This window comes from Bombus bifarius, unplaced genomic scaffold, assembly GCF_011952205.1.
Source record: "Bombus bifarius isolate JDL3187 unplaced genomic scaffold, Bbif_JDL3187 scf7180000007977, whole genome shotgun sequence".
Classification (NCBI taxonomy): domain Eukaryota; kingdom Metazoa; phylum Arthropoda; class Insecta; order Hymenoptera; family Apidae; genus Bombus; species Bombus bifarius.
The window spans coordinates 4,709,614-4,733,553 of record NW_022884362.1 but is presented as its reverse complement, the minus strand read 5'-3'; the positions used below and the strand labels follow the sequence as shown (position 1 = coordinate 4,733,553).

Genomic DNA, 23,940 nt, shown 5'->3' with positions numbered 1-23,940 from the left:
ATTTTATGGCTAGACGCGTTCATATTAATTAAATGCTTCAAAGTACACCGTGAATGATAATATTGACAAAACGAATATTTATCTTGATCGCGGTTCTTGCCCTTCTAGCGGTTTCATCATAGTCTGTCGCTATCACAAAGGAAAAACCGATTTTCTAGAGAGGCAATAAACGATCGTTTGCATATATTAACGTGCATCAACTCGACAAAAATTGTACAAACCTGACTCGAACCTAATTTCAACGAATACCTGTTCAACGAAATCTCCATACTTCGAACCAAAACCTTCGTTCTTCCATTGACAAACCAAAAAATCATTGCTATGTACCAATTTTAACGAATCTTTAACAAAAATTTCATAGGCCGAATCGACTTGGACGAATACTCGCTCAACAAAAATGTCATACTCTCAACCAAAATTATTATTCTTCCATTTAACGAACCTTACAATCGCTGTTACAGATGAAACGCAATATTATCCCCTAATATCGCCTACTTATAATATCAAAAAAGAAAAAAAAGGCGTTGTCAGAAATCGCCAACGGGCCGTAATTGTAGAGAAACGAGTAACTCGAGAGACGTATATTCTGCACGCGAACAACGTCCGTTTCTCGTCCGAGACTACGTACTTTGATATAAAAATTCCTCTCAGCCTTTGCTCCAGGACGATTAGAAATTTGTCAGGCGATGCTACAATAGTTACGTTTACCGACTGAAATCCATCGATACGAAGGAAAAGAATCAAAAAAAAAAAAAATTGGCCGATGAATCGGCGACGTGTATTCGTTCGCCAACCGGAAATCATGTTTCCCCGCCATCGACAGTCGGAGCGATCTCGGCTGGACAGGGCCTTCACGGTGACGACGCGACGCGACGCGACGCCGCGCCGCGAGCCAGCCATGAATCGAGCGGTTTGCCGAGCCGCGATTCTCGGCTGGAGACGCGGCCACACGTTTCGATCGATCGTGGTCGGTGGAGCGCGGCAGCGAGAGCGCGACAGAGATGCCTAGCGCCAAAATAAATCAATAAAATAGCGGAGTTCAGCTCGAGTCAGTCAGCCTCGTATACTCGTATAAGCGTGCATATAGAGAACTCGTTTTATGTGTACGGATATACTGGCTGGTGAGGCCGGCGAAGTCTCTCGGAGCAACGAAGAGGAAATCACGAACGAGGAAGCAGGATAGACATATATATAGAGAGAACGATCGTAGAGAAAGAACGAGACGGTGAAAACAAGGGAGAAAGAGGAGAACGAACATCGAAGGGGAAAAAGAGACGCGCGTAGATGGTTAGAAAGAGATGGTTTGGTAGAGACGGCGAGGAGAGACGAGAGAGAGAGGCGAGCGAGGTCGAGACACGCGGCAGCTGTCTGGCGCCAGGGCCCCCCTGTTCCCTCAAACAGTCGCGCCGAATGCCACCCACCTTAGCCGACCTATTGTGCCATTCTGAAACCTGCATCCCGGGAGCCGGCTTTCCCTCTCTTTCCTATCCGTTACCAGCCATCCGTATTATAGCTCCTTCGCGACCTGCTCGTCCTGAACCAGGACACAAGGTGAGGAGCCTCCCTCGACCGCCACTGACGGATATTTGACGTCATTATTTATTATTAATGCTCTTTGTTTCGTGGCGCATCTTGTAGCGTTTCAGCGTACGGGTTAAGCGTACGTTCGTGTAGGTTCTCCGTTGCTTGATTGCTTCGCGGATTGAAAGGTTTTCTCTGACAGTGAATGGAATTTTGGATACGATTATCGTTCGACGTTCATCTTTTTTTATTTTTTCTTTTTTTTTTTGCTGTTTCGTCGTACGTATAACTCCGCTATACGCTTCTTTCGATCGTTCTTCCCGGCTCGACTACGCGTACATTTTTCCAACTAAGAAATATATTTTCTAATTAGAAGATATAGTACTTCGAATCGGATATAGTACGAAGAAAGCACGATTTCTCGTTTCGATTCGCGTTTATGATATTTTCTTGAAACGTGGCAAATTTGTATACTATAATGAGATTAAAACGTTGAGACGTCGGAAGATGGGGAAATATGTAAAATTTAAGGATCGTAGGAAGGTGGAGTTCGTGTCGAGCCCTGTTTAGGATGAAGCCATTAAATTAAATTAGGCTGGTTATTGAATCGATTCGGGAGACTTGTAATCGCATATTTTCGTTGTTGTGTCAGTTGTCTTGAAGATATGCTTTGAAGTGTGGAACGAAGTCGAAATTGTTTTGAGTATTTCTTTATTTGGAAGCAGAATGATATCGCAAAGTGTTTTCCGTCGAAGTGAATGGAATTTTGCTTCGGACTCTTGTTACGTATTTCTCTTTCTCATTGCCTTTTTCTTCGTTTTAGCTTTCGATTTCTTTTAAAATTCAGATTTAACCGGACATTTTTCACGATTAGATTTTTAAGAACTTATTAGGAAAATTGTTTTTCTAATATGAACGTGTTACTCTATTTAGACTATAGTTTCTTAAGATAAGAATCGAGTATTTTTTTATGCTCTACGCGTCTGCTAATCCTTTGTAACTAAAATTTAGTTTGTTTATGAAAACAAACTCTAATTGAGCATAGTTCCTTGTTGTGATTTGAACGTCAGATATCGATAATCGTTAAATAAATTAATCGACGTTCATAATATAACAACGCAGTACAATAACACGATGGTAAATAGATAAAATGAGTTAAATAATTCAAAGATATAACTATTTATATCGATTAATACAATAGACGCATATGGTTTGATTGGAGCTGGCTGTTTGTAAGAGAAGAAGTTCTAAGCATGTCAGATATGTCGTCCCTTGTTTATGGAATGCTGTTTGACCGATTGCCAGCGAATTGAACGGATGCTTTCAGAGAGGTGGATGATCATTGTTTGCTTTGGCTCTGCGAAATTAATGAGTTCGATTTGCTTACGCAATTGTGTGCAATCGCTATAAGAGGAAAATGTTCGCCTGGCTAGAGTAAAGCAGCGAGCAATCGTCCAACTTGTTTACTTTATTGGACAGGAAGCCATTAAACGTTTCTATCATCTATATTATGAAATAATTAAGGGTCAACGTTGCTAATTCTATTTTTTAACTCCGCAATTATGAAAGGAAATACCAAAGTCTTGCCTAACACCATTTTCGTCACTGTTCCTTCTATCGTCTTGACTCTGCGCTTTTATAAAGTTTAAAGAACTTTCGTTTATTTTTAATTTCTCTCGTATATATCATATACTTCTTTCGTTCGATTCCATTTAGTTCTATCGCTTTATATCGATGTTATATCAATGACAAATTATTGCTTTCTTCAAAAATCATGGCAATTCTTTTCCAATGACATCGTTCCTCGATCCTTGTAACAAGCTTAATGTACAAACACGTTGTTCGAATTTTCGCCTAACTTTTACGCATTTTTTTTCCTTCTTTTCGCGTCACGCAGAATTCTTATCTGATTCTCAATGAGTTGAGTAGAACAACTTTTAGAACTTTTTCTTTCTCTCGTAAGCAACGAAATTCCGATTACGAAGGGCTGAACCATATATCGTTGAACGATTAATAAAAACCGTTGATAAAATGTGGACGATGCAAAACGTGGTCTTTATCGGTGACTCGGATGTTTTTCGTTCCACTGGCAAATTTTTCACGCATGGAAGGTACACACCGGAGGCGCTAAAAATAATTTATGGTGTTATGTCACGTTTTATTGAAACGGTGGCCCGATACGTTTTTATCAGGTAGAATTTACGCTCTGATCCGGCTGGTTCGTGCCAAATAAAGTTCCGTATCCAACGAATTAGGAAACGCTTGTACGTATCGCGTCCTCGCTGCTGAATTACACGTGATACACGAATTACAACTTCGCGTATCGAAAGCGATAAACCGTGGTGAAACGTTCCGAAGCAACTCAGGGCTGCCCCTAATGCCAACTTCGCATCTCGTTGAATTAAATACCACGAACTGTGTAATTTATGTCGAACGGTATCATGCCAATCTTTGGTAAATGCATTCGAGGTAAAAGTCCAACGCTGAAACGTAGATTCTCGTTGACAGCGACCTCAACGCAGCGATTCTAACATGACGTTGTATTTAACGCGAGGTAAAAACGAATTAAATTGCCCCTTACATTCCAGCGTCGATTTTTCGTTCAGATTATTCTTGCGGAATTGAAGATCACGCAGCAGAAAAACATGATAAGTATGTGCGTTTTTGTTGGTTCTCTGATTTTAATGTCATTTTATCACATTAAAAAGTAGTATTTTAACGTGACAGTTGGAAACGAGAACTTGTTAGCTACAAAGTTGTAAGCCTTTGAAAAATAGCTTATAAAGTTGAAGAACTTTCGTAAGAGGCCAGACCTGTCGCTGTTAGGCGTACATTCATAAAGAAATACGTACATGCGAGTGGAAAATATGTTACTTGATAGCGTTATTACGGAGCTAGTATAATAATATCTGTGCTACATTTTTAACGTAGTTCTTCAAAAATACTATACACACGTATAATAGGTAATTCTTAACAAGGAACCAGAGAAATTTTCACGATGAAATAAATCGACGTAAACTGTAGAACAAACTTGCTTAGAAATACTTAATAAGGAACCGGAGAAATTTTCACGATGAAATAAATCGACGTAAACTGTAGAATAAACTTGTTTAGAAATACATTTGATACGGTTATTTGTAGCAAAAGGAAGCGTATGTAAAGTCACTAAATAATATGTAAATCGACGTATCACGCGGAACAGCGAAAATTTACCACAAATCCTAAACGCGGCGCTAAATTTTGAGGAATTTTTATACGAAAACGAACGAAATTCGCGTGGAACCCACTTTCTCGCGCGTCTCTACGTTTCCCCGTACGACTCGCTAAGAGAACACTCGTCGGAAATGCGATTTACTGGCGGCTTGAAAACGTCTGAGGTCGACAGTGCAGTGGCCTTTGCATAGGTAAAGCCAGATAGCAAGAGCGAAGCTTTCGACGCGCGGCAGACGCGAGAATTTTCCAGAATTTCCGTCGTGTTCATCTTCCGTTGTTAAACAACTGCCGATCGAACATTTTCTCCTGGCGAAAGTTGATTTTAAAATGGCAACCAGGTGATTCGCGATTTTACGCGATACACCGACGAAAACGATTCGCGCGGTTCATAAAACTCTGCGGTTTGTCTCCTCCGACGGCGATAAAAACAAAGTATGCAACATCGTCAGATAACGACAATCGAAAGAGGCGTTAAAAATTATCTCACCAAGCGCGTCTCGAGTATGTTTCGAGCAATTTACGGACACGTCACGTTGCTACCGCTTAATACGTATTTCTCTCGAACACCGTATCGTAAACGCATCGTTTTTACGACAGAACGTGCATCTGAGTCTGAGTGCATACGCGCACTAATTTCTGCTACCTACCGTGCGAATGTCTTACATCATTCGTCAAACGAAATCGTTCGATCTACGTGAACGAATATGAACGTTTTGTCGCTGTCAATTTGCCCAGAAACGAACGATTGTCAGTATCCTTTTGAAAATTATTAATTATCAGTAATTAATCCAAGAGTTGATAATTATTTAGAAAAACATAACGATCTTTGTTTCGGTCTATCCAACTGGTATTCCTTAGCTACTTTTCCTACCTCGCCACTCGTCAAACGTATTAACACTGGAACTACCATACCAGTCAAATTGATAGGTTTTACAATTTTATTTTAAGATTCCTACTGTATGTTATATTTTTCCGCAATGATGTAATGACATTCGCAACGATAACTAAAAGAACAATATAACGAATTTTATTTTGTTTTATATGTATTCAAAATAATTTTGTATCGAGGCTACTTGTACCAATACCAATCAAAATGATTGGTACTTGTCAAAGTGTAAAACATTCGAAGATGGTATCCCACTGGGGGTAGCCATCCACATGCTATATTGCTATATCACTAAGCTATAATATTTTACCAAATGTCCTACTGGACAAATTGTAAAATGTAAATAAATAAATAATAAAAAAAAAGTGTAAAAGGATCCTGCAATCTGTTTATCGAACCCCAATCAACCAGTTTCCTCGTTTTGTACAACTTCCCACACGTTTTTAAAATTTTTACTGCGTATCATTCGATACGATGATATCATTTATCAGGAAAATTCCGGATCGATCGCTAGATCGCTAGATGCTAGCACTAGAAATACCATTTTATACAAATACAATTTTATAAATGTGTCAACCCTCATTTAGCGATCACAGATGGATTAATAATACGAAAAAAGGTACTACATAACATGGAATTGCTTCTGTAAGAAAGTAATAAATCAACAAATATAAAAATATCCTATTATTACGTATTTCTTAAAGACCAGTCATTTTCACTGGTTTTTGGTAGAAATAGATACGTGTTAACTATCGGTAGTTCTAGCGTTCAGTATTACACGCGAGTTATTAAAATTAAGGTGCGACAATAATTAATCGTACGATCGCTAGTGGTTTCTCAATTCACGAAGGATCTTAGCGAAAGGGAAGAAAAAGTTGACAGTTAGAAAGTTAAAAAGTTAAAAAAGGTTGAAAGAAGCAACGGAACCAAGAAAACAAAATTTCTCTGCAATGACTACGTACGTAATGTCGAACCATCGACTCTACGATATTTTCCCAACGTGCAACTGTGTTCAGCTTCGAGAGCCACGGCTCTTCGACCAAGATAATAGAAATTCGTGGAATTGTCTCGAGGGCGGTGCGCTCGTGTGGCCAGAGAATCGAGCCGGTCGGGTAGCCGCCGCCGCTTTCCTCGTTCTAGTCTTTGCCAAAAGCGTTTCGGTCGTTCCGCGAACCAACATCGCCGTATGTCTGCGCCGAAATAGAAAAAACGACGAGAACCGTAGCTGACGCTGCGTCACGCGTGAAAACCTGCGCGCGCGTCAGCTCGCTGGAACGCGCACGCTAAAGGAAATTTCTTCGAGCATCCGCGCGCGCTTTCCTTCTCGCGTAAATACGTACTCGTGCCTCGTATAATAAGACACTGTACGCCTTGTCGCGATGGCAAGAAGAAGAGAAGAGAAGAGCAGAGAAGAGCAGAGAAAAGAGCAGAGAAGAGAAGAGAAGAGGAGAGACGAGAGTCGACAGAGACAGAGAGAGAGAGGAAGAAAAGGCAATGAAAAAAGAGTTTTTCTGTTGCGGGTCGTGTCGCGTATTTTTAGAGCGGCTGCGATATTGCTCGGAATTATGCAGCCGTGCGTCGTGAGCGTTTAATCGCCGGCAAGGATGCCGATCTTTGACCTTGTGAGCAGCCTCGCGTCTAAGCTAATCCCTCGTTCCGCGTAATCGAGGCTTTGCATCGGCGCGTGCTGAACCAACCGTGTAACGCGGACGATGCGAAATAGCGCGGGAAAATCCAACGTGATTAGCGGAATTGGGGTGGTTTATTGTAGCTGTGGGGTTGCCCCGTTGCGGTTTCACGCTTCGATGCCTGTCATTTTATTGAAGCGAATGACGGAGGGGAGAAACGTTGGCGTAATATTGCCAGGGGTTGTTGCTGGCGTGATATGTTCCAGCTTCTCGTGGATGAGTACGACGAAAAGAGAAATTAAAGATAGTACGTGCAGTAAGGTGTTACCGTTTCAAGAAAAAAGGAATTAAATCGATGCTTTCGTCTCGTTGTCCATCTTTCGTCAAAATCATATGGAAAGTTACGTACGAAATCGAATTGCTAGCAAAAGTTGAGATTGTCGAATTGTTATTATCCGAGTGAATAGAACACCTACGTATTTGTGGAGAATTTAAGTGTGCGAAAATTTACATAATATTCGAAGTAAACTATTTGTTCGGAAGTTTGAGTGACCGTCCGTTTATGGCACGGACAGGCCCGTTCCCTTCTTCAGGAAATTCCCAACTACTTGTCCTTCCCGAGCTGTAAACCTAATGACTCCGAGGTCAGGTAAGAAACCCCGGGAAAGGACCAGCCAGAAGGGCACGATGGGCAGACGAAACTCAACGGCTGGTTGGGAGAACCAGCAACGTAGGAAGACAGTTTGTCATCAGACATCGTACCGTACGAGTGAAATACTTCATTCCCAACAAAATCCTATCACCGCCGTGTTCATAACATCACACGTTACTTTTATACAGCAAGTGCAAATACAATGCTAGAACACTCGATCTATTAAACCTCCTCCACCTTGAGCTTTAAGTCATTCGAGGTACGCGATATCGACCGATCGGTTTGACCTGACCGGTTGCTCCTTAGTCGAGAATTCGCAACACTATTCGCTACGATACTCAGACAACAGACGAATGTCTATACTTAGGCGTCTGTTTCTTCCAAATTCACCATCCAATTATTAGATGTTTAGGAATTTTCATTAAGAATAAAACAAGCTCGGATGACGTCACGATGATAAAGAAGATAAAACGATAAATAATTATTATTATCGAGTAGCTAACTTCCCTTGACGAATTAAGTGCACGTTCGTAAAGAGGGAAAATACACGGGAAAACAAAATCGATCATTCAATGGTGTGATGGATGAATGGGTGGAACTTGACCTAGGGGAACGACAGAGGGTGGGCTGTTGCTGTACGCCCCTCTGTATTTGCCCCATACAAGAAAGGCCGCGAAACGACGATAAAGAAATTGTTACATTTTTATCCGCGAGCTTCTAATACCATTTAACGTCAACATCTGTAAAACGATACAAAACGAACGATCTTCTCTCCTACGAGAACAATTTGCTCATTCGTATCGTAATTAATTCAAGCTGCAACAGGGATTCGACTGCACTGAACCGAGGCGTTCGACGTTTGGCGAGAATTCTTTGAAGTCGATGGAAGAATCTGAAGAAAACGCGATCTCGATACAGCACGATCGATTCCTCGCAAGTTCCCGCAACGATATTCTATTCTTCCGAGAAATTAACATCCGGTAAAAACGCATCCTTCTGAAATATACAACAGGTAGCAGGGTCGCGATCGCCACCGATTCGACGACGACTTTTCTGCGATGAATTTTTGCCGTATCCCGGTCAGTAATTCTTTTAAAGATCTCTGTCTTCCTTTCTCTCGAATAGAAAGAGTGCTGGCGGACTTGCAAACCAGTTCAGCCGGGAATCTTTCCGATGCTCTGTTCTCTTCGACACGGAAGTGAAAAACGCGGCGAAAGACGAAGAGAAGAAATCGTTCGTAGCATCGTTCAAGGTTAACCACGTGGATATAGGCGTAGCCATCGACCAATGGCGTAGCCGGGGGATCGATGTACCCACCGAACAACCGTTAAGCCTAATGAACGGCATTTACGCCGTGTACATTTTTTCTTCGACCAACTATTAACCACTGTTTCATCCGTTTCTACGTTTTCACATGATTTTCGTCGCGATCGCCGTCTGACTGTTACGAGTATCTAACTGTAATTCGAACCCGTAACACGTTGACTGCCGCCGTGGTCACCGATGGCCCACGCTGTTACATTTTTTGAGAACTATTCGAACGAAATAAATTTCGTGAAGCGAAAAGGTATTGTTCGTAAGTTTCAAGATCATTTCGATCGTCATTCGAGTCTCAGGAGTTGCACGATGTCCTAAAGTATTCTTATTTACACGTTTTATAGGTTATTAACGTTTCAACAATTTTACTTTGAATTAATTTGTTCGATGAAATTTAAAGTGAGAATATTAGTTTCGTTCCGTCACGTGTCATTTCAGTTTCACTTCGATCAATGATTAAGCATCGTAGATATTGTTCTATCGTTAAACTTATTGAGTGACCTATTTATGAAAACCTGTTTCTATTCGAATTTCTCAGATTTCTATCTTAGTCGGTAATCTATCGTCCATAGTCTGTCAATAGCTTTACTACGAAAAATCACTCATTTTCGTACGTGTTGTGTCAAAAAAAAATTTTTTTTTTGTAAAAAATAAATTATATCGTGTTGGCGTAACAGAAATTGCCGTGTTTCATTCCTTTTGAATTTCATCCTATTACACAAGCTTCTAATTAACGAGCTAAGGAAAACGTGAACCAGAAAACGTGATGAGCAGAATATAGTACGTATATAATTTCCTCTTACGTACTACTTTAGAGAATAAATCATTCGGTCATTGTCAATTGCAACAGATTCGAACCGACTGATAAGATTGTGAAAAGAAATTATTACTGATTCATTTGTGATACAACGTTACAGTGGCGAATAGATAAGTCGAACGTATGTAGACACCTAATAATCGTAAAACATAGGATTAAGATTGGCTGTTTGCATGATCGAAACGGTGGAACGTGTCAATGAACACGATTCGCGAAATAGCGGAACAACCTCTCAGAATGTCGATACGTACGCGTGTGGACGAGTGAATTTCTAATTGACTTTTTGCTACACGCAGCGTGTAACGTATACGCGTTAATCCGAAGATACTTTAAAAGATCGATTTAGGCTAAATTTGCATAAATTAATATCCAACATTTGCGTCTAATAAGATTTACACTATCTAATCCGGTATTTATTATCATGTTTTTCCATCGATGTAGTCGCTACATTTTTTTTTTGCATTTCATTAACGATAATAATTTGACGAGATAAAGAGACTAAGAGAAGCATCTTGAAATATTAATCTTGGCCAGTTACGTTTCGGAATTTGCTGTTTCTTTGTCGTCCAAGCACAGAGAACGCTTTAATTAAAATTTCTGTCCCGCTGTTTACGAACGTAGATACTCTTTAAACATATTACAACGTAGAATCTAAAAATCGTTTCATTAATCGTTCGTCCTCTTAAACGAAGTTTGCTCACAACTGCCGTGTCAATTTTACCATCGTTAGTAATTTAGCTCGTCGTTAAATCATCTAGTCCGAAACCTTTGACACGTAAACGCGTCAGGGATACGTCATTTGTTTATTACGCCACTACAAACAATGACGTGTCCGAGTTTCATTTTATTCGCGTAATAATCAAACGATTAGTTCGAAAGAACGAAAACACGAAAAAGATACAACAAAATACAAAATACCCTCGTCAAGGTTCAACAATATTCTCCGCCGTCTAAATATATCCCACTTTGTATCCTCGTTGAACAACGACTAATAACATCACACCAAACACTCTCGTTACGATCCTCTAATTCCTTCGTCAAAAAGACTGGAAGAAAAATGTGAAAAAGAAAAAAGAAAAAAAAGATGAGGGAGTGGAAGAAAAATTCTCTAATTTCTTCGTCAAAAAGACTGGAAGGAAAATGTGAAAAAGGGAAAAAAAAGATGAGAGAGTGGAAGAAAAATTCTCTAATTTCCTCGTCAAAAAGACTGGAAGGAAAATGTGAAAAAGAAAAAGGAGAAAAAAGATGAGAGAGTGGAAGAAAAATTCTCTAATTTCTTCGTCAAAAAGACTGGAAGGAAAATGTGAAAAAGGGAAAAAAAAGATGAGAGAGTGGAAGAAAAATTCTCTAATTTCCTCGTCAAAAAGACTGGAAGGAAAATGTGAAAAAGAAAAAGGAGAAAAAAGATGAGAGAGTGGAAGAAAAATTCTCTAATTTCTTCGTCAAAAAGACTGGAAGGAAAATGTGAAAAAGGGAAAAAAAAGATGAGAGAGTGGAAGAAAAATTCTCTAATTTCCTCGTCAAAAAGACTGGAAGGAAAATGTGAAAAAGAAAAAGGAGAAAAAAGATGAGAGAGTGGAAGAAAAATTCTCTAATTTCTTCGTCAAAAAGACTGGAAGGAAAATGTGAAAAAGGGAAAAAAAAGATGAGAGAGTGGAAGAAAAATTCTCTAATTTCCTCGTCAAAAAGACTGGAAGGAAAATGTGAAAAAGAAAAAGGAAAAAAAGATGAAAGAATGGAAGAAAAATTCTCAGCGCAAGATATTAATAACAAGGATAATTGATCTTTTAAAATGGTTTTCTCGCGTCGAAATCAGCAGAGCAGAAGCTTAAAGCTGCAAGGGTTAAGATCAACGAGCTGGAAACGAAGTGGGACACTTGGCGGCTTCCTTTTCTATGCAGTCTGAGTTTTCTTTCGCGCGTATACGCCTCAGACGGCGGAGATAGACACGAAAAGGGGTATGTATAACCTTGAGGACATAGTTACCTTCTCCGTTGGTGGTAAGGGAGCCGGGAAGAGGCAGGGGTGTGCTGTTTTTGCACCGACGTTGATCCCCTTCGCTGGGCGCGCGATCTGAAAATAAACGGCAACCCCTTTAGAAGCTTCCCTTGTGTCAGGATCGTTCTTACTTTCGCTCTTTTTCTCTCTTTCGTACTCTTTTTCTTTTTTCTCTCTCTCTCTCTCCTTCTCAGCTGTCACTTCGTGGCAAACATTTGCCTTTTGAGACGAAAACTCACGTGTCGTTCATTTTGATGAATGAGACGAGCCGCGGGCTATAGCACGATGATATCGAAAGAATATAATCGATAATTGATATAGTGGATGACGTAAGTGCCAAACAAATTAGGCGACATTTTTTTAATGGGAAATGACGTAACTTGTACGTGGAAAATACCGTGAGAAAGTTATGCAACTGTAACGCATGGAACAAGTTTGTGGAAAAAGGGCACGTGAGATAAAATGTCCGATGCTCTAGTTGGGAATTTTTAATATTTATAAAAATGTTTGAACTTTTAATTATAATAGTCTGTCATGAAATTTTGTCCTTTTACATTTACCGAATCAATGGAAATTTTTATAATAATCTGGCTATTTGACTGGAGGTTGCCTGCACATATTTTTATCATAGAATTCTAGGCTTTCAGAAAATTCCTCAATTTATCTTAGTTTCTAAGCTTATCGCAAAATCGAGCTACGACAGGATCGTAATTGAAAAAAAAGAAAGCATAATGTACATGTAAATAAATTTCATTAATTCAGTATATATATTTCGCCATCTATTTTTCATCCAAATTTGTAAAAATCATTCACGTTAAAAAACCTATAGCGCTCGACTATTCAATAAAATCAAGATTAACAGAAATACCTATATATATGTTTTGCTTCTACCGGAAATCTTCACTTCCGGTACTTACATGCGTCGTTTACCATTTCTACTGCTTAATCGTATTGGCCATTCTGAAAATTGTCTAAATAAAAAGTCTTGGACGATCGAACGTATCACGCACGTATTTCATGTTGTACTCGTGTGCATTAAATTTATGTATTTTTATAAAACAATCGTTTAATTCGAAGAACTAAAGCTTCTAGACTTTATCGAACTCGTTATACGTTTCTGGCTATGTGTTAAAATAGAACTGATTTCATATTCTTTTTGTCTATCCGTACTTTTTGCTTTTGCTGTTTATCTAAGCTAATTTTCCTGTAACAAGTTTACGACTTAGAGAAAAAAAACCCGGAAATAATTATCTCCGATTACGCTGTCACATAAATACGACAACATAGAACTAATTTTATGCTTTTTTCTTTATATTATTATTGGTCTGAGCTAATTTTTTTTTTTACAGCATGATTTATTGCGATTTATGAAGAAAAAAGGGAAAGATATGTCATCAAACGTCATAGTCACGTTCAAACGTATTACGATGTACATACGTATGTTCTTACTTTTGATTAGCGTAACTTATCTGGATTTACGATTAATGCAAATTTCCGTTTGCGTCTGAATTACTAAAGCAAAGTCATGCATAGCGAGTGAGCGAGCAGCAAACTATCTGAATCGATCGAATGGTTGGATTTCCTTATTCTCATAGCGATGAAGATAAACATCTCATTGTCCGTTTTCATATTCCGTGCTATATAAATAAAAATAAGAAAATTATTTTCCAGTTCAGACTTTGCTCAGTTTCTGCCAGTGCCTGATAAAACAACTAACTTTATATTCTCGATAAAGTTGTTTCAACGGTATTTCTTGTTTTTTTTTTTTCATCTTATCTATCCTTCGGTTATAGATAACCATCTTATAACATGGAAATATCAAAAGTCACATTATTATTTAAATTATCGAAAGATAGTAATAAAACGATACATCGAATTAATAAGTACGAAAGAATGCAGAAATTCGAACGTTACCTAATTTACGTCTTCGATGTCGTTTAAAAATCTGCCGATTTCTTTCCATTTGATAACAAGAATAGCCTACGCTTAGTCTCTAATAACCGCGCTTTAAAAGTAACTTTCCATTGCACGAAGAGAAGCGCGTGCAATTTTCAAACCACGTTTCATCAAAGATCTCTCGCTCTCACAATTTGCAGACGAAAATACCGCGCTGAAGTGACATTTGCAAAATTGTACGTATTACCAGACAGTTACTTGTACCATCGTCTCTTTCTTTTCCAAGGAACCGAGAATCAAAGAGAAGACACGATCGGAAATGCTGCGCACAATGCGACAATCCTAGCGGAACGAACGAGCACTGCCGCAATTTGCGGACCAAAATCTCGCGAAGAGGATCGCATCATTGGTGAAAGAAGAACAGTATCACGAGAAGAAGGATACCGATTTCTAATTTCTTTGATTGCCACGGAAACGCTAAACGAATAGGCTTAATTGGAAATAAGTGACACGATGCAAAAGACCCAACGAAACAAGCTTCGAACACGATGGTACAGGCGGAGAGCGTTGCAACGGGAGCGATTCTAAACGCTGCTCTGTCCCATCTGGAACTAGTTACAACGGGTTAAACCAAGGGGATGAAACGTGTCCGCCTCGATATAGAAGCGCGCGTCCTATTTATAAGTTCGAATCTCGAACTGACCAGAAAACCAAACACCGCGACCGCTTCGAAGAATCGGTAATGGAGTGCTAACTAACATCTCGGCGAGATAGAAGCGAGTTTGGAATGCTCTGTCGCGGTTCGAAACGCGAATATTCCGATCGCGACGCTACGGATCCGCGTCTTATTTATGGACGGCGTGGAAGAAAGAGGAAAACGTTATGAACGTTCCTAGAAACGTATGATGCAAACTCGTGCATACGTGTACGTGTGTGTTTATCACGAGAACGTTACGACACGAAGTAGAACCGTGACCATCGAAATTGCCATGGGCGAATATTATAGCCGATGGGAAATGCAAAATACAATGATTAATGGTATCGATGGGTTTTCTCGCTCGTCCTTTCCAATCGCCTCGCTTGAAAGAATATCTCTGTTCTTTTTTTTTTTTTTTCTTTTCAAATACCTTCTTTTCTTTACTCGTGTCGCGTTGAGAATAAAAGATGAACGACGAAGTTGTCAATGTCGATGAATTACGATTAGATCGTGGCATCGACGATGTTACGCGTATTTCTACTACGATAAATTTCGTTAATTAGACAAATTACACGGCAGCAGAGATATGTTTTTCATTGTTTGAAATACATTGCGATAGATTGCGATTAGCTCGTAGTGTCGATGTTATATTTCTAATACGATAAATTCTGTTCGTTATCTAAGTTAAGTGGTAGAAGCATGTCGAGTATTTATTTTTATTAGCCAGAAATTTTAACGAGACCGAGGAATTTCTATATTTTATCATTCGGTTTCAGTCTTGAAAGAATCGTCGCGCTAATCATTTTTCCTATTCTTTCCTTCTAAACATTGTGTTCTGTTGAAAACAATGTTTACTAGTTTCCGATAGTTCCCTCGCGATCAAGAATCTACTTTTACGCGTTTTCTAGTATACAACGTTTTACAATCGTAGAAGATAAACATGCACTTGATGGACCATCAATGACCCAAGAAAGATAACTGCATCTATCGCAAACGATAACTGCACACACCACTTGCTTAGAGTTTTATACTGTTTATAAAAGTTAACGTACACAACATTACGCTTGCGATGTAATTATTTTGCATATGACGCATTTTCCAGTAACGTTCGACGATTATCAAACGACGATCTATTAATGATAAAAAGAATTAATATTATACATGTGATACAGAAATCGTCTACGATTTTCTAAATCGTCGATTTATAGATCGCGGCCAAGAGGGTTGCGAAACCTCTTTATTGCGGAATTATTCTCATTTGCTCGGTTATTTTTAGTTGCAATTTCTATAGAAATTGTCGTAACGAAGTTTTCAGCGCTTATTTATTTCAGTATGGCAACATCGTAAAATTCTACTACAGTTTTGCAACGCTGATTATTTTATTAACAGAAGTAAGTGATTAGCCTTTAACCCTTTTGATAAGAAGAGCGTGCATATACGCCTTTGAACGTCGAGTGAACATTTATAGAGAAAAAGAAAAAAAGAAAAGAAAAGATAGATGCACATACATTGACTCAGGAAAATGTTTGAACGTTCACTGTGAAAATCTTTTACGAATATACAATATTATGCATACTATACGAAACATGTTGCAATTTCATTTTTATTCCAATGTACAATTCGAAACAAATCCGAAGAAATGTTGTAGAAGACGCATAATATATGCACGTACGAAGGTTTTCCATGGTAAGCGTGTAAATATCTTCATCATTCCCCGTAACACAAAAACACTTCCATTTATGCAGTTACATACTGAATTATACAAATTACTTCAATGTATTTTTCCTTACATTTTCCTCGCTTGATATGTTGTCCAAAACTACTTTCGATCTCGAGAATACGATAGCGAAAGGGTTGAAGATTACGCTGTTGATCTCTCAAGATCAAATACCTTTCAGTCTGTAAGGAGAATCATACGTTTATGAATACAATTATGAATAGTAAGAGCACATCTCGTCTAATGGTTTTATAAAAACGCACAATGGAATGAAATTAAAAATACCGAAGAAAAATACGTCTAATTTGGCGTAATTAATCATTTATTCGATATTAATGGATTTATTATTACCAACTAAAACTTTTCGTATATTCGAAATGGTTCGAAGGAAAAACGTTGACTCGCTGAAAATGTTCGTTTCCTTAGGAAGCTTAAAAAACAGTATTGCAGTGATATCGTTAGAAGCCAACGCATAATACGGAAAACGTGAACCTAATCTTGAAGCAAAATCGCGATACCAGTGGCAATTGTATGAAAATCGCGATAATAGACGAGAAAAGACGGTACGTTGCGAAAACGCGTTTCACGATGCACGCACCGTGACAGGATATGCGTTGCAAGGTACTACCAGGTACTGGCCAAGGCATGATTAATGACTCGAGTAATTTGCAGGAATCCAACGCGATCGAGAACATCGGAGGATACCGGAACGCGTGACGTCCAGAGCCCAGAGCACAGAAACGATCAGAGACGACGAATTTGTGGCTTGGTGAATCACGATTCTCGTGGAAATTCTACTGTCTGTTCATCGACCACAAACAAGCCGACGGTATCGTCTAAAATCATAATCCGTCGCGGTCAGATCATTTATCGTCAACGTAACAGCGAGTTTCTCACTTAACATTCGAAACGGCCAACTGGTAATTCACTTGTAAGAATGCTATCTTCAATCTCGACTCGAGACCCAAGAGTGTCTACGTGTGCGACACGTACCCACGGCTGGATTATCTGTCCGCGTTAAAAATTCTACTCCTAACTTCGTTCGACTCTTGTTCGTCCACTTCATTGATTATTAATTATGTACTTTGGAATTTCGATTCCAGAAGCAACTCCATACGGTATATCGGGGACTGTTTTATTTCATCCGTAGTTCGTATTTTACATCTCTGAAGATTTACAGTGTGAGCCATAAATAGCAGAATATTCATCGTTTCCTTGCAAAATGCGTTACTTCGTACAGATTGAACGATATTAAAGTGTAATACCAAATCCAATATTATATATAATAAACTATAAAATATTATACAAACGCAATAATATATTAAATGTAAATTCAACGCAATACTACATAGTTGTACTTTTATCAACACAACTGCAGAAACAGAGTCTGTGCAGCGATTTGTTTCATCGTCATTTAGATATATTTGTCGTCGATGTTGCTCTACGTATTATGTACACCCTGTACATTTTTGCATCATTGATAATACCCACAAATGCACACGTTATTCTGATAATATTTATTATAATTCTATTATTATTAGGTCGCTATAAAAGTTTCTTTCGTTTATAAGGAAATAATGGATGCACATTTTTCGTTTTATATTATTTCATCGAATATGATCATCAAAATAAAAATCACAACGTTCGACGGATTAGGTCCCCTGTTTGTATAAAGATGCATCGTTGTAAAAGACAGACACTTTCTGGACAACCTAATATTTTACTTACATTGCGGATGTATTATATACCTTATGGTGTCTCGTGATATAAAATGCTAAATTACCAAATAGAAACGCCAAGAATGCAGTAAATTTGTTCGAATTTTCTAACTTTTTTCTAAATATGTGACCTACGTATGTGCAATGTATGTATCCTAATAAGAGTATTCCGATACTTATAGCCAGTAGCGTATAGTGATACCATGCACAAATCGATGTCACGAACGGGACCACACGCGTAGATTTCCACGACAAGACCGGATACTTTCTTCGTATCATAGCCAAGGCGTTGTTTTCAACATCATTAAAGGCGTTGCTTTAAAGATCGTTACAGGCGTTATTAAGAGCACGATGTAACGCCACATAATTTTATACGTGGCGAAATGAGCCGGATCACGCGACTCGAAGCTTTTTTGTCGTCGATGAAAAAATCCAGCAGTGGGCACGAGTATTTTACTCTGCATAGTTACAATGGTTTATCTACCAATTCGATACGTACGAGACAGCCGAAGTAGCATTATTTATTAATATTGTTTAAACGTTTTACTAATTCGTCCAACCAAAAATATTTAATCGTTGCTTCGTAACAGCTTGCACGATACAACTTGACTTGAAAATTTGAACAATTAGAGAAACTCTTGCTGCAGGATACGCTACGTGTTACGCGAAAGATTTTCTGTAGCATGTGACGCGATACGACTATCACGAACAAGTTGCTAAATTTCGAAACAAATACACGTTACGAGACGTTCGAACCTGCCAGATATTAAATTCATCGGAAACTGCGCTTGTACGTTCCTTAATTTCATTACTCAAGCACACGAGTGATATTCAATTCTTCGGAAATATATGACTTAGCTCGTTGACTATCCGCAAAATTAAAAAACACAGACGAGCTTCGTATTGCACGCAAAATTATCGGAACAACAATTATCGCAACTATTCACGCTGTACATACTATTTTCTCGTGAAGCGTACGTTTGAAATAAAGTCTACCAACTTTTACGTACATTTCAAGACTGTTTTTAAATTCCATCGCTGTAATCGTATCATCGATACGATCGTCGTTATCACGGTGCTAACGAAATAATGAAATACGTTAAAGTTTCGTGTGCCAGGCACGATATGTTCGCGACAAAATTTTCTGCGATAAGCAAATTTCAAATTCAAATAAATAAATGTGAATCATTGTATCTGGAGAAACAACAAAGCGCTACACAGGACAATGCAACTTCTATAAGAACGAAACAGGAAAGGGCTGCAAGTTTACTCACTTCGTGGCAAGACATTTTTTCCAGCAGATTTCTGATTCCGGTGTTTGCAAGATCGTCGAAGGACTAATCGTTTTAGGTACAGACCCGTGTTCAGACGGGATTCATTGACTAAAAGAGAGGATGACGTCAGAGGACAACAAGTCGGACAAGAGGGCGGTCGCATTCTTCTGGAATTCCAGCGGCTCGTTCCTACGGGAGAAGCATTTCCTGCCGCTAACAGAGCTAGGAGGCAGTAACAGTAGCAAAAGGAGAAACGCAGCCGAGAGATTCAACATCCGTCAAGTATTTTTAGGAGGGATTTCATGGAAATATCCTCGGTCCCAATATGCGTCACGTAGCTCGGTTCGGCCTCATAGTTTCGCTCGTTCGCTGTTCGTTCCAGGCGAATTTATTTCGCCAAACTTGAAGAACGAGAAAGAGGAATAATTGTTCGTTATTCGATATTATAGTTCACCAAATGGAAAGAAATTTATATCGACGATAGCTTGTTAGAAATTTGATGTAAATGCAAGGCGAGCGAGAACTTGCGATTAGTATTAATATCTTAGAATAAACAAAATAAATAAGACGGTAACGGCAGGATGAATGCTTGGTGTATGGTAAGATATTGTAGTAACTTCTTTCTTGTAGCTTCAGATGTTATTTTTGGCTCTTGTCAAAGGTAGAATTTCGCGTAGAAACGTAGAATTTTAGTAGAAATGAAAAATCGTTGTTTATACGTTTATACATAGAACGTCGAATAAACTTACAGTCGAAACAGGTTCGATAGAATTTTGATATTTTTCTGAAAAGCTTCTATTTCTTGAAGTATTATTTTATCTTTTATTTCCATTTATTTTTCTCCCATTTTCATCGCCCCATCCTCATTTTAAATCCGTTTTTTTTCGGTTATTTTCGATCCAAGTGTATCTTTCGCATCCTATCGCTGAAAAAAACGTTTCAAGTTTGAAGATAAAGCAGAAGAATCCTTATCGATAGTGCGATCTCGCATTCCAATGTTACGTATAAAAAGTCTCCCGAAACATCAAAAGTCTTTCCATTTGGTGAAACCAGAGTGAGTCACGTCATTGTCAAAATTCGAATCTGAAGCTCGCTGCTGAAATTTTCCACGGCACAATGTTTTCAAATCTGCCTGTACACTCTCATCCATCGGCCAGCTACGTGTCGATGATGTTTGGTCACGTATCAGTGACATAATTGCCGGTGTACAAATATTTCAATACAACGCCACGTAACACTCTTCCTCGATACAAAAGGGAGAGGGGGAGAGAAAAAGTGTCTTACGGTACTGGTTACATCGTACGTCAGAACAGGAAGAAAAGAAAGAAGAGGATGGTAATAAGCTAATAATTCATATGTTCGTTCACCTTGAAAGTTAACCGGAACGACGGTCCTTCCACCGATCGATCGGCAAATTTGCGACTGCTGCAAATTTAACGATGACATTATCGGTTAGCAGAGAACGACTACGCGTTTAATGACAGGTGTCGTGACATCGGCATGGAATTTCGTTTCTCCTTTCGAAGGTGCACCGAGTCGATCGAAACCGTTCTGCAAACACGTACATAAACGTATTTGCTCGCGATCAACGCGGTGGTAATGAGTTGCCAAGTTTACGTGTCAATTTATTCGTTATCGACGAGTAAATATTTGTACACTGATTGTCCTCGATCCCGTCTCCGCGTTTTGTAACACAAGCACGGATCTCGCGGTGAAATTTGTACACCGATGGAACTGTTAACAAACAGGAACTGCCTAAAACGTATTTTCCACTTACACGATTCATCTTTTCTTTCTCACCTTTTCCACTTTCTCTATTTTTTCATCACGCGTCTCGCAATGACACTTGGCATTTGCGATTGTGTCACGATGATAAATAGACCGCGGATTCGCAGTAATATCGAATAATGCGCGTAACGCGCAGAAATACACGCAACATCGAAAGTACGATACTTTTCAGAATATTTAATAGAACAGTTTTCTATATAAAAATTTGTCAGATTATGTTTACGAAGATATTTATTTGCATAAATATCCGCAGTCTGACGATAAGTGAAATAGTTGCAGAAAATAAGTGAATCGAAGAGACGAGATCCAAGACTCGTGTGTGAGAATGATAGTATATCTTTACTAATACTATGTTGCACTATATATGCGTAGAACTTTGTACTTTTCGTTCGTGCGTTCAACGAGCTTCTTATTCTTCTTACAAGACGTTTCAATTTTCCTACTGGAATGATTTTTTTATTTGCGAGTCAGCTATGACGACAAGTGAAGCAATTTCTAGGGAAACGAGAGCCCGTGTTACGTTATATAGAACTTTGTGTTTGCTATTTGTGCTTTGTTTGAACTTTTCAATTTTCCTACCACGCGTTTCTACTTTTTTCTATTGAGGCAATCTTTTATTTGCAAGTGGGTCATAATGATAGGTGAACTAGGTTTCCAAGGAGACAAGATCTAAGATTTATGTGTGAGAACGATAGTGTATCTTTATTGGTACTGGAACTTTGTTTATGATACAAATTAATAACAGAGCGAATAATCGAGGATTGAAAATTGATTTTTCCGAGAAATAGATCTACGACGGTATATTAATGCAAATTAAGCGAAATTTCGATTTTCCAACGATACGATAAGTGTTACGTAACGAACGTGGAAAGAAAGTTTCGGGCTGCCAAGGATGAAATTTCGTTTAAATTTGTTCTTTGATCCGTGTTGATCGAGATCTTTGTAAGAGGCTGGTAAGAAAATATTTACCGTAGTGTAGATAAATTTAGAATCAAAACATGGCTAGCGTATTTTATTCTGTAACATGGAATTTTGTGTAATGGCGTTAAGACATGTAATTCGAATTACAAACATTCGAGCCTTTAGTTTCACCGTGTTTTCGCATTTCATTTATACGTACAAAAAAAAAAAACCTCATAAATCAGCGTACATTCAATTCATACAGCTATAACAAAAGTCGTTAAAAATGCACCCTTTGAACGATAATCTACCTGTTTGTAGCTCGTTTGTTATTATCGCGGTTAACAATTTTATAGAAATTCTAAAATAGAAATCCAATACCAACAAAGTTCAAAGTAAATCTGCTCCGTTAATCCAAAAATATAGATATAAATATGGATAGGAATATAAAAAAGCCGGGGAACGTGATCAAATAAAATCATCGTATCAACGTAAACGAATGAACAAAACTAATCGCAATTGAGATATTTATCCTCTTAAATACACGCGTTTTGCGTTTCTTTCTTTTCCATTCTTATCCATCGCTACATAGTAAATACATTATTCCGCTGTTACTTCAAATCGCCATTCCCATACCACACAATTACCTATATAACAATATAACGATTCTGTAATTCCTCATCCTATACATATATGTATGTAGAAGAAAACCCACCTATAAAACCCGTATCGGACACAAGCTTCTCCCATGTGAGATTGAGAAACGAGCCGACCTTAATACTACAAGTAGCAATTCAGTCAATACGACTCAGCAATGAGTTTACAGAAGCTAACAAGCATTAAAGAGCGTATAATTCTATTCCTAATGAGTATCATCGTTTGCAATCGTTTAACTTTATTTCTATGAATTAATTTCTGTTCCAGACAATAATACTTTTCAGGTTGCGAAAGAACGTACGAATGTACGAACAATTATTAAACTATTATCATTTTCATGCTTTTTCTTCCTGTTTCGACTTTCTATCTATAGTTATATATGGTAATATCGATGGTGATTGTACGTCATTGCAGCAAATTCAAATTAATGTAGCAGATATTACTGTAAATATTATTACATTATTTTCTGTAAGTATTATTCGAAATTATTAGAGCGCTTTACAAAAAAAGCTTTAGAAAAATATTTATTATACGATTAATTGAATATACTATAAGCATTTCCCTGCATGGCACTGTAGATGTAACCACTACTATATGTAAATATCCCAGAATACACAACAGATAAAAAAATGTTTAATACAATAGCTATTAATACTTTTATTTGGTATGCACATAATTTCCGAGCTATAAATAGACTGCAAAGGTTTATGCACTTACGAGAAATTTAAATACGCAAGATACAGAATGTTGAAACTAAACTACTCCTTATACTAATTAGAGAATGAAACAAATCTCTATTTAAATTTCATTGCTTCGATTCTGCCTGTAAAAATCTGATCTTGTTAATTTAGTCAATTACAATTCTACTGTACACGATCTTCAACATTGAACTTCCTTTCCTTCAACATTACACTACCAATCATAAATAGTAGAATGTTGACTGGTTAATTTTACAGCAATTAAAATCTTACGTTATACGACGCATATAACAGCTTTACGAATACGATAAACTCAAAATAAAAGAAACGAAAAACATTTGATTTGTATTAAATATCAGAAACTGCCCTATTGTATAAATTCATCCAAAGATACTAATATACAGAACCATATTCCTATTAACATATAGAGTCATCTAGATACATCAATAAACCGCGAACTCTTATTCAAGTTCATATTTTCGAGAATGTAATTAGAAAAGTAGAACTCGAGTGGGAAGTTGTTTTACCCACCAAGCATTAGCATTATCTACAAAGTAGTACAA

At 38.2% G+C, this 23,940-nt stretch overlaps 1 protein-coding gene across 1 annotated transcript in view; it reads right to left on the bottom strand.

Moving 5' to 3' along the window:
* The window catches only part of LOC117204022, a 108,049-nt gene that overhangs the window by 49,252 nt on the left and 34,857 nt on the right, over positions 1–23,940 (bottom strand). The window contains exon 3 of the mRNA XM_033441012.1: positions 12,021–12,107. Within this exon, the coding sequence (XP_033296903.1) occupies positions 12,021–12,107 (87 nt within the window). The remainder of the gene's footprint in view (positions 1–12,020; positions 12,108–23,940) is intronic.